The 11143-nt window shown below is 39.6% G+C and overlaps 2 protein-coding genes across 3 annotated transcripts in view; both read left to right on the forward strand.

Annotated features, from left to right (window-relative positions):
* The window catches only part of DNAH12 (dynein axonemal heavy chain 12), a 58271-nt gene extending 56879 nt beyond the window's left edge, over nt 1-1392 (forward strand). The window contains exons 73-74 of the mRNA XM_058031926.1: nt 8-75; nt 909-1392. Coding sequence (XP_057887909.1) covers nt 8-75; nt 909-1099 — 259 coding nt within the window. The 3' untranslated portion in view covers nt 1100-1392. The remainder of the gene's footprint in view (nt 1-7; nt 76-908) is intronic.
* A 1561-nt stretch (nt 1393-2953) lies between these two features.
* On the forward strand, nt 2954-11107 carry ASB14 (ankyrin repeat and SOCS box containing 14). 2 transcript variants are annotated; one of them, XM_058031741.1, is made up of 9 exons: nt 2954-3081; nt 3612-3665; nt 4019-4152; nt 4249-4407; nt 6118-6363; nt 7042-7213; nt 8091-8634; nt 9413-9566; nt 9662-11107. In XM_058031741.1, the coding sequence occupies exons 1-9, from the start codon at nt 2954-2956 to the stop codon at nt 9853-9855; spliced, it is 1785 nt and encodes a 594-aa protein (XP_057887724.1). In that variant the 3' UTR covers nt 9856-11107. The 2 variants fall into 2 exon arrangements, with proteins under 2 accessions (XP_057887724.1, XP_057887723.1); XM_058031740.1 differs by having other exon boundaries at nt 3612-3662; nt 4016-4152.
* The last annotated feature ends 36 nt before the right edge of the window (nt 11108-11143 follow it).

An 11143-nucleotide genomic window follows, 5' to 3' on the forward strand; every position in this document is an offset into this window, starting at 1 on the left:
TCTCCAGGGGAATATTAACTGAGCAGTATCCCAAAGTGCTCTTTGATGCCATGCCAATCATTTGGATAAAGCCAGGTGAGTATGATTTCTCTCATGTGTGAGCTATTCAATGAGAAATTGCTACAGTGGTTTCCTTTTTTAACTGAAGATCATTGAGGAGAACTTTTCACAGATTTACAAAAATTGAGTGTTTTACCTTATGTGATTTAGCAAGGTTTGCTCAGGTTATTTTTAGCTCTGTGACAGCTGTCTTTGCTAATACTAATATAATTTTCTCAACTCTTTTCTTTGACAGAGAGGAGTAAATCCTTGTTTTTATTTATGCACAAAATCAGGACTTAGTACTGCAACTGCTGCAGCCTAAGTGTTAGCAAATAGGCAGTATTAATATTTGCCACTTGCTCTGCTTGTGCCTTCTCTTGAGGTTGGAAGAATTTATTCAGACCTTCATGATTTTATGCTCTGCACAAATTCCATGGAAGAAATCCGGGCATACAAAGAGTTCCTGCAGAGTTCTGTCCTTGGGTCTCAGATGACTTGAATTGCAGTTAGATTCTCTGGCAATTAGATGGAAATTCTTGTAGAGCTGTGTTAAACTTATGTATGAGCTATGTATTAACTAGGTAACTATTCAGATTTTAGTGTGTATTGTATTATAATGAGTATTACAAAGCTGGTAGAATCACAGGAGGGCATCGAGTCCTGAAAATAAATTTTAGCTAAATTAATTGGGTTTAAGAACACAAGAAAACACAACAAGAAAAAGCCAGATAATTTTATTCTGTTGCTCACAAAACAATTTTGCATTTTTAGTGACCTCTAAAGATGTTCCTTAACATTTGCATGTACATCATGTTTGTACCACTGGATCTGCTGAATGTAATGCATTATTTTGGGTTTTTTTGAAGCTGTGAAATCAGACATAAAGAAGACCAATGCCTACGTGTGCCCGCTGTACAAGACAAGTGAGCGCAAGGGGGTCCTGTCCACCACGGGGCACTCCACAAACTTTGTCATCGCCCTGAGGCTCAACACAGACCAGCCAGTGCAGCACTGGATCAAGAGAGGAGTGGCCCTGCTGTGCCAGCTGGATGACTGACTGGGGACACTCAGACTTCACAGCACCCTCTTCTCTCTGCTGGCTTACAGAGGAAGTGGAACTTAGTGTGGAAAAGAACCATCTGGAGGTTTTTGTGTTGTGAGAGGGCATGAAAATACTTTCTGGCCCTCAAGCTTTTGTAGTAGTATGTATTATTTTTATTGTAGACTGTCTTTACAGTCTGTCAGCTATACAACTAGGATTTTAGCCCTTGGTTATATTATTAAAATGTTTTAGCCCTTGGTGATGTTATTAAAATGAACACCTTTTTTGTGCATTAGTTGAATATCACAAAATATACTACTATGAAAGTAATCTGTGCTTTCTGAGAGAAATATTATAGGTAATAAACTTGATTCTGCACTTTTGTTTTCTTTAAAAATAATTAAAAAACATTACTCAAGCATTCTTTCTACATCTCGTCTAGCGAAGAACTGTTTCCACCTTGCATTCAGATACAGCCATCATCTGTTCTGTGTATGGATCCCTCCAAAAAATACAGTAGGAATAACTGAGCACATAAAGGTTTTACTCCATCCTACCATCACTATTACAACTGGGCATCTGTGTCCCTGCTTATTGGGTGTTGAACCAGTGTAAGTCTGTCTTTCTGAAACTGCTTTTCCCTTTAAAAATTCTGGTTTTCAATTGCTTTTCTATTTGTATTAATGTAAATTATGATTAAGCAATCAGGAGCATGTAATAATTTTAACAGAGTTTTTGTTTGATTATTTGATTGGTTTTGTTTTTATTGTTTCAAGTTTATTTTTTCTGCTGTCTCACTCTTAAGCAAGCTCCTAAGTTCACCTTTAGCTTGCTCTCCTAGGACACCACTAAAGGATTTTCTTTTTACTATGTAATACTTCCTGCTATTCGTCTGAAATTCTTATTCCAAAACTCAAAAGTATTTTTACAAGGAAACTGGACTTTTAATTCTTTCTTTTGTTGGCAGCACTTATCAGGTCAGATTATTAAACATAACTGACGTGTGTGAAAGAAACATGGAGAAAGTCCCAGAGTATCTTATGACTGGGTATTTATAGTGAGCTATTAATGGACATGGGCTCTGCAGAGATTGTTTACAATCCTGAAAATGTCACTTTCAACTTAATAATCACTTCTTCAAAGGCGGAGACTTTTCCCTTTTCCAGAAGGTGAGGAAAGCCAGTATATTTTCTCAATGCGTAGGACAATTAGTAGTACTTTTAGGAAAAAAAGTAGTCTATGTACTCATGGAGCCATAGCAAAATCAATTACTAACAGTTTCTTACGGTATATGTTGCTAATATATTTCTCTTTTTTGCTATATATGCAATTACAGAGGAAGGCCTTGCAATCACACATTAGGTGGACCAGGTAACAAATTAACTGATGCAGTTTTGCTATGAATTACTTCTGCCCAGCTTTAAGAGATTTCTAGAATTATTCCAAGCTTTGTAGCTGGCATGTTGACAACTTCCTTAAATTTCCTGTGCTCATTCATTTTGCCAAGTTATTTATTAGCTTTCAGTTTTATTTATTAATTTTATTTTACCTTGCCCTGTTGTTTTGTTTTGTTTTGGTTTTTTCAGGCCAGCTTTCTTGCAAGACAGAAGTGGAAGTTTTGATAAGGTAAAACAGATGAGAGATTTGAGCCTAATGGAATATCTGAGATCTTGAATTTGCCAAGAACAGCATGACTGCTTAATCATATAACAGTGTAGTCATTATTTTAAACTGTGTTTCATTTCTCTTGATACTGACACAGTGTTTGCTGTTTCTATTACTCCAGATCTAACCTAAAGATTTAACATCTGCTTCTAATTAAAAAACAGTGTTTCCCTACAGAAGTGATCCATGTGGTGCTGATTTGCCATGAATAATTCTGTGTATATGGTTGATGGTGATTCTGATGAGGAAATCTCTACCCAGCAAGCTATTCAGGAAAGCTTACAAGATTGGCATAAATTTGAAACAAGTGGCAGTGCAACAGAGGTTGAAAGGTAATAAGTTATCATTTCTATTTTGGGTGTTTTCTTGGCATTACTGTAAATGTTTAGTAGACCTTATTTTCCTTTTTTAACTCCCTAAGTTGTATCGTGCTGACCTTGTCCCATGGATACTGGAAAGCACTGGTACCTCACTTGTTTTGAGTTCTCCCTGAAAAAGTGTACTTGTTTCTTGGACAATATGAAACATATGAAACTTTCAGGTGATGTTTTACATCAATATGTTAATGAGTATAAGGTTTTGTGAAGAAGATAAGTAGGTGATGTAGAAGCAGATTGGTATGGGAGCTTCCCCTCATTTTAGCATTTAATTGTTGGCCTTTGTGTGAAAAATTCAGTATTTACAGTGTCAGGGAAAGACCAATAAAAATAGTGTTTCAGTGTGTTAAGCCCTCACAAAACCAATGTAACTTAGGAAAATCTAACATATTGTCTACATTAGAGTATTTGAAGTAAGGTATAATTATATCCTTAGCTTCACATGAATTTTTACTTCTTATTTTATTCTTGTTCTGTTTATGCAGTTTCCAGTATACCACAAGTAAGGAACATGGGCAGATCGTTGCAGCAATTCGGAAAGTTAAGTACAAATACAGCCCTGGCAATGGCTGAGCAATGCCTTCACTTTGGGGGGTTGATCACCTGATTTAAGTGCAGCTTTCCTTTGTATAATCTTGGGAGAAGTAAGGAAACTAAAAACCAAATATCCAAAAGCTAGCTTATTAGCTAGGATCATGGAAATGGGATGGGTTCAAGTGTCACCCCTTCCAAAAATTCCAGTGCTTCATCTCCTGAAATAAGAGGAAAACTCCAGGCCTTTCATTCATGATGAGCAAGATCCACTGGTGGGATAAATGGCACTCAATGTATTAGCTGCCTGAATTTTGTCTTACGATGTGTAATGAGATATGTATCCATGCTAAAATATCACAGGCCAAGAGGAGGCCTTGAAGAAGTTGGTGAGGCACAGTTCTGCTTTTGAAGAAGCAGATCAGGAAGGCTGGCTTCCTGTGCATGAAGCTGCAGCACAGCTAAATAAGAACATCCTTGAAATAACTTTCAAAGGTACTAAGTCCTTCTAGTTTTCCACCAAAAAGTTTTACAAAGTAAAGTTTGATGAATCATCCACCTTCAAATGTGTTCTGCTTTTCTGTATTTCAGCCTCCCGTGACATTACGTGGGAACAGTCCACTCTAAAAGGGGAAACACCTCTCTTGGTGGCAGTAAGAAATTGTTTTGTGGACAATGTCCACTTTCTCCTGCTCAATGGCTGCAATCCCAATGTTAAAAATGAAGAGGGAGATTCTCCTTTAGTTATAGGTGAATACTGTTTTTAGGGGTGGAGAGGTGAGGGAGTGAGGTGAGGATACAGTTATACATTTTAGGTTTTAAGGTGACATACTTGACTTCAATGCATAAAATATTTTGCTATAAGGAAAAAAAAAGTTAATCTCAACATTGAATAGGTCTGTCCCTGTCTGTTTTTCTCAGATGATAATTAGCTTTCTCCTTGAAGTGTGCCATCTTCTGCTTTCCTTGGCATCATTTCTGCAGTGGTGCCAGGTAGTGAGTCCTTCTGTTTCTTCATGCTGTGCCCTTCATGTCTGCAGGCATAGAACATTCATACTCTCTGCCCATATGGTATCTCCTTCATTGCATCAGACTTTTTTTCTCAAAAACCCATGGTAATTGGTTTTAATTATTCAAAGTTATAGCAAACCAGCCTGATTTATCTGCAGTATGTAGAGTGCAAAGCAGTGTTTGTCCCTATTTAGACATTGCTGTCATTAGTGCAAGGATGACAAGTGAAGGAGACAGGCTGACATTCTCAGTTCACTTCTCTTTAATATTTTTTACTTCATGAATAAGGTCCCATAGCTGCTGTAGTCCTAGTATAGTCTCATACCCACATTCTTTGTGTGAATGCCACTTTAATTTGATCATGCACAAGAACTGTAATTCATTATTTCTAAGGAACTAGAATTTGCCAAAATGTTTTTCACAGGCATTCTTTGTTCATTTCCTTTGCTTCCCTCAGTCTGGGCTATGATGCCTCCATTCTCACTGAATCCTATCCAAAAACAGGAAGGTGTCTTTTCATTACCTAAATTCTAAAGGAGCATTCAAGTTTCTTGGATGATCCCATACATTTTTTTGTATTGGAAGGGTGGTTTCTTTTTCAAAACTATTGTTAAAGGAGGAGAAAAATGCCTAGCAATCATGTGTAGGACCCTCAGTCCATCATTGTAAAATGGCTGCAGTTTCAAGTCAGGCCATCTGCTAAAATGTACAGAACTCCTAGATACCTTTGAAGTGCACAGCATTAAAATGCACCATCCCCCAAGAAGGGGATGCATGGGATTTATCTAAAGCAGCCATGTAGGTCACAGATAATGGGACATCACAGTTTCTGTCACAGAATGCTGTCACTTGTGTTGAGGTAGCTGTGATATTCATGAAGCTACTCAACCTAATCTGCCCTGCTGAAGGACACTCACTGTCCTGCACAGCCTGGAAGATCAAAGAGAGAAGGAGGGAAGGGTGTTGCCTGATCATTCCATCCACTGGAGCCAATGCAAATTTCTCTTTTAAGATCCTCCCTGACTTAAGACTTCAGGCTTATTAAGCTAAGAAGGCATATGAAAGAGTCATTATAAGCTTTGTTTCATATCGTGGTAACTGCTCGTGGAGATTTAACAGAGCTCTGGTGGCAGCTCCTGAGCACCAGGCCCTGGGTGTGGTCTCCACCTAGTGGCAAGGAAAGCCGTGTTCTGTTCCAGTACCAAATGCAACAAAGAGGAAAAAATCTACAGAGAGAGATTACCACAAAATGATTCCTTTGCATACTTAGTGCAGTCCTGGAAGCAAAGAACAGACTTGTTGATGAGCTAAACCTTTCAGCATAGGGTGGCATTTCTCACTGCATAAATAGCACTGCCAGGAACAGTGAGCAGTCACATAACAGCAGCCATGGTGCACAGATAGCACTGAATAACAATCCTGTCTGATGCTTTGCTTGCTGTCCTACAGCAATTAAACTTGATTCCTATGACATTGCCTCCTTGCTGCTGCGGTCTGGTGCCAGAGTGAATCTGCGCTGTGTCCATGAGAGAACTGCTCTGCATGAGGCAGCCAGGCTGGGCAGGAAGGACCTGGTACAGCTTCTCCTGGAGTCTGGAGCAGACCCTGATCCCCGCAGTGGATATGGCCTCACACCTCTGGCACTGGCTGCACAGATGGGACACACAGAAATTATGGAGCTCTTACTGCAAAGAGGTGAGACTTTATTATATAGGACCTTATCGGAGGAGAAGGCTTCAGATGTGCCTTCAAAAACAGAAGTAGCTCACCTTACTAGAGAAAAGTAAATGTGATCTGCACTGAGGGTTGTTGTGGTGTATGGAAGGCCTGATAAATACCAATTTGTATAATTTTAAAATAATAGATTAATATTTTAGTGAGTACTTATAATTGTTTTTTAAATGCTCTATTATTTTCTCACATAGACAGGTCACCCTAGGGCACACTTGACAAGATATTGTGGGGAATTTTACATGATGGTTCAGCAGTATTGGAACTGGATTGCATGAACTCTTGCATACTGGGTGCTCTCATGTTTACAGTTACACCTGCCTGTTCTTTGAAAAGTAAAGGAATTGAACTGCATTGTTTGTAAACCAAAAGCAGTTGTTTTGATGAATAAGAACCAAACCTTTTGCTGGTGCAGTTCTAGGAACAATTCTTACTGTGTTCAAAGCAAGTTGGACCTTCTTGTTCTAAGGATTACATAAACAGATCTAAAATCAAGGATCCAATATGAAGATTTATGCCCACAGTAGTTCTGTTTAGTGGAGAATAGAATTCAAAATACCCTATCACTGGGGGGTTGGAGATATTAATTGCAGATGAATATTTACAGTGACTACTGTGAAAATCCTTGCTGCTTTTTCCCAGGTGCAGATGTTCTTTCACAGGCAATGGATTGTGCTTCTATATTGTTTGAAGCAGCAGGAGGAGGAAATCCAGATTCTGTGAATCTTTTACTAGAATATGGGGCTGATGCCAATGTACCAAAGCACTCGGGTCATTTGCCAATCCACAGAGCTGCATATAGAGGACACTTTCTGTGAGTTAATATACTTAAAAATCAAATAATAGTGACACCAGAAATATCATTTTTACTAATCTTACCTTATTCAAAGCAGGCAGAAAATCTATAGCTTTGTACAAGGAATTCTTTTTGACTGTGTAAATATGTCTGTTCTGTGTCTGAATGTAAGAGACCAGTTAGGATGCACATCTTAATCCCTCTGGTAATTCCCCATTTGTCACAAGTAGTAACACTGTCCAGTCTGATGCTGAGGTTCTTGGAACACTGTCACTCTCTCTGGGTCAATGTCTCATCTCCACCCCATCAGAGAAATGTGAATGGTGAATATACTAAATAGACAAACAGAGAGTAAGGGTTATCCCTATTTTAAAGAGAGTCAGACTACTGGCAGATATTTATGCTGAAATTACAACTAACAAATGAGAAACAAGCACCTGAGTATTCTTAATTTCTGTATTAATATTTTCTGTATATTAGTTGTTATATTTAAACTTAGATGTATATATATTACATTATAGATTATATGTATTTGTGTTATAATACATATTCTATTAATTCCCTAATCCCTATAGGTTATGTGCTTTTAACATTCAGGAAAAATTTCTATTGAAAAGGAACCATCAATTCCTACAGCAAGGAATGGTTGTTCATTAATAATAGTATAATATAATAATATTTTATGTGTAAGAGATGTAAAGTCAGTATCCATTGCTGGCTAACATTGCAGTGTTAGCAATCCAAGTCAATGCATGTCATGGTACTGATTTGGTATATTAAGACTACTCTAACAGTCATGATGAATTCTGAAGCCAAACAACACTGAGAAATTCAAAGATGAGTTAGTGAACAAAAATGTTTAAGATTCTGAGATATTCTGGTTTTAATTTTCCAGAGCGCTAAAATATTTGGTTCCTGTGACTGATTTTTCTGCCATTAAAGAAAGTGGGATAAGTCCAGTTCACTCAGCAGCAGCAGGAGCACATCCTCAGTGCCTTGAGTTTCTCCTGCAGTCGGGTTTCGATGCCAATTTTATGCTGGCTCAGAGAGTTCGCAAAGGCTACGACGACCACCGCAAATCCGCGCTGTACTTCGCCGTCTCCAACGGGGATATCTGCTCAACGCAGCTGCTGCTCAACGCCGGAGCCCTGACAAACCAGGATCCCATCAACTGCCTCCAAATAGCCTTGAGAATGGGCAACTACGAGTTAATGAATCTGCTGCTCCGCCACGGCGCCAACGTCAACTACTTCTGCCGCGTGAACACCACGCATTTCCCCTCAGCCCTGCAGTACGCCCTCAAGGACGAGGTGATGCTGAGGATGCTGCTGAGCTATGGCTACGACGTGCACCGCTGCTTCGACTGCCCCTGGGGCAGCGGGGACCACTCCCAGTACGTGACCGACGGCTGGACCTCCACCGTCATCAAAGACACCATGGTAAGGGTGTCACACGGCTGTGGGTGCGGCCCTGCCGCCTTCCCAAAGCTGAATGGAGAGGGGCTTAATGCACTGTCAGACAAAGAAGTTTTGAAGACAGTTTACACATAAAGAGAGGAACAGACAAGGCTTTAAAATTATCCAGATGTTACGAAGCCTAGCTCATGACAGCAAATGTTGTAAACAGTATGTTTGAATTGTGAAAATACAGCTGATGATATGCTGATGATCAGTAAGGAACTGGCTCTCCAGGGCAGTGTTGTCTATTCTGTGAAAGCAGATTTGCAGGCTGGCTCTCTGCATTGTCCTGTACCAGAACACCAAGACTGGAAGGCTGTTGAAAGGACCCCTGGAGCTGGTGGGATAAGCACTGAGCAGAAATTAGCAAACCTAAAGATACTCATCAGTGTCATTGTTCCACAGTTTGTAAAGTCCATTTGAATCTTATAAACCCTCGGTTAACCTAAAGATAAGGGGATGATGCAGGAACTGGGCTGGTGGATCCCCCTATTAAGCACCTGAGACACAAGTCTAAATTCCACTTAAGAGTGGCAGCACTTCTTTTTAAGCACCAAGTCCCCAGATATACAGCTGCTTGAGTTTATTTTAGGATCTAGTACAAAATAACCATCTCAGATTTTTAGATTTCACTAGTCAGGCTTAGGCAAGCTGTGGTGACCTCTAAAACCCTACTCAAGTAATTGTTGTTGTCCTCAGAGACAGAAGTAATTTACTGCAGTATCAAATATTACCCTACTAAATGTTTTGTTCCTGTCAGTTCTGTGAAGTGATAACCTTGTCCTGGCTGAAGCACGTGTCTGGGAAAGTCGTGCGAATCATGTTGGATTACGTTGATCACGTTAAGATTTGCTTGAAGCTCGAAGCAGTTCTCAAAGAACAGGAACTCTGGCCAGACATCCATTTCATTTTAAGTAACTATCTGTTTATGTTTTTTAACAAAAACAAGTTGGTTTGGCACTGGGGCCTTTTTGCTAGATAGCATTTTAATTTTGCTTCTCCTTTCTAGCAAATCCTCGCTCTCTGAAGCACCTCTGCCGGCTGAAGATCCGGGCGTGCATGGGCCGCCTGCGTCTCCGCTGTCCTGTCTTCATGACCTTCCTTCCACTGCCCAACTGCTTGAAAGATTACATCCTGTACAAGGAATATGATCTTTATGGACAGGAAAACTTCACAGGGATCTACAACCTCAACTGTGCATAAGTATTTGTCCTGTTCTTTGAAGGGAATTTAATATGGATAAGACTGTTTTGCTTTTTTCTTTTGGGATTTTGTCTCTGTATATTAAGGAATACCATCACTGTCCCCTCATCCCCTGAAGAACATGGTGAGACCCCCAAAATGTAAGTATTGGTGATCCCATTCTAAGGATCTCCTGGACTATGACCTATCTGCAAGTTATGGCAACAGTATTTTAAATGCCTGGTGTGACAGGTTAAGGAAGTGAACAACAATACAGGGCTGCAAGCCTTGTGTTATGGCTAAGTTGAAGCTTGTCATATCAGATACCCCTACCCTCATTCCAGGGTTAAACTCAGGGTTTAGTTTAAGGACAGGGATTTGACTTAAGTCAGGAAGGGACATAGTTTTCTCTTGTACTTCTTCTCTTCTCTTGCCAAGAAATAGTTTTTATTTGTGAAGTCCTGAAGAGCAGCTTAAGTAATTCTTCACCCAATAAAGCAATCCCCCCATTCTAGGCAATTAAATGAGATTAAGCTTGAAAAATCTCTGCTTATCACAGCCGGTCATGTGACATAGCAATGTTTTATCAAGGTGGCACTTCTGGAAGCTGTGTTAGTTCTGCAGCTCCTTCTCAGGTACTGGTATGTCACATCCACCATGAACCTGGACTATTCTCTCTAGAACTGGGTTCTTACACAGTGCTGTCCAAAGTCATGCTTGCAATTTTTGGAGTTTCTCTCTATAGAGGTTGAGCTGAAACTTTTGGAGCCCTGTCATTTTAGGAAATTTTACAGAAGTCTTAGAAAGACTTAAGAGCATCTCTGTGTTTTCTAAAAATACTGCAAATATCAGTTCCTATTTTAGAAAAAAAGTTCATAAACACATTTGGCATTAGTAGTATTTATTCCTTCATAATCAAGTAAGCATAGATGGTTTTTTTCTAGTTATACATGCATCTTTATCACAGAAGTTACAGAATTCAAAAGTCTGCTTTTCCCCAGAAAAATCTACAAACCTTATAAAATACAAATTTAACCTTAATGTGGTTATGGCCCATGGTTTTTTACATGGTGTTTATCCCATAATAAACTAACTCAGCCTGTGAAGATATGTCCAATGCCCCTGGTAATGGTTGTGCTGGTAGAGCCTCTGCACTCAGCTTGTTCTGCAGAGCCCTCACTGCCCCACCATGGGCCCTGCCCAGCCAGCTGCCACAGCTCCTGCTCACCTTCAGTCTCTGATTGTTGCAAAAATAGGTTAAGAGCATTCCCAAGTATAACAATTTCCTCTGAGGTTATCTGGCTATTAC

This window comes from Melospiza georgiana, chromosome 11, assembly GCF_028018845.1.
Source record: "Melospiza georgiana isolate bMelGeo1 chromosome 11, bMelGeo1.pri, whole genome shotgun sequence".
In the NCBI taxonomy this organism is placed as follows: domain Eukaryota; kingdom Metazoa; phylum Chordata; class Aves; order Passeriformes; family Passerellidae; genus Melospiza; species Melospiza georgiana.

Excerpts from the sequence above, each read along its gene's own strand:
- ASB14 (XM_058031741.1), top strand. The coding sequence starts at position 2,954 with ATGAATAATTCTGTGTATATGGTTGATGGTGATTCTGATGAGGAAATC. Across the intron at positions 3,666-4,018 it reads ATCGTTGCAGCAATTCGGAA|AGGCCAAGAGGAGGCCTTGA; the intron begins AGTTAAGTACAA and ends CTAAAATATCAC. Across the intron at positions 4,153-4,248 it reads CCTTGAAATAACTTTCAAAG|CCTCCCGTGACATTACGTGG; the intron begins GTACTAAGTCCT and ends TCTGTATTTCAG.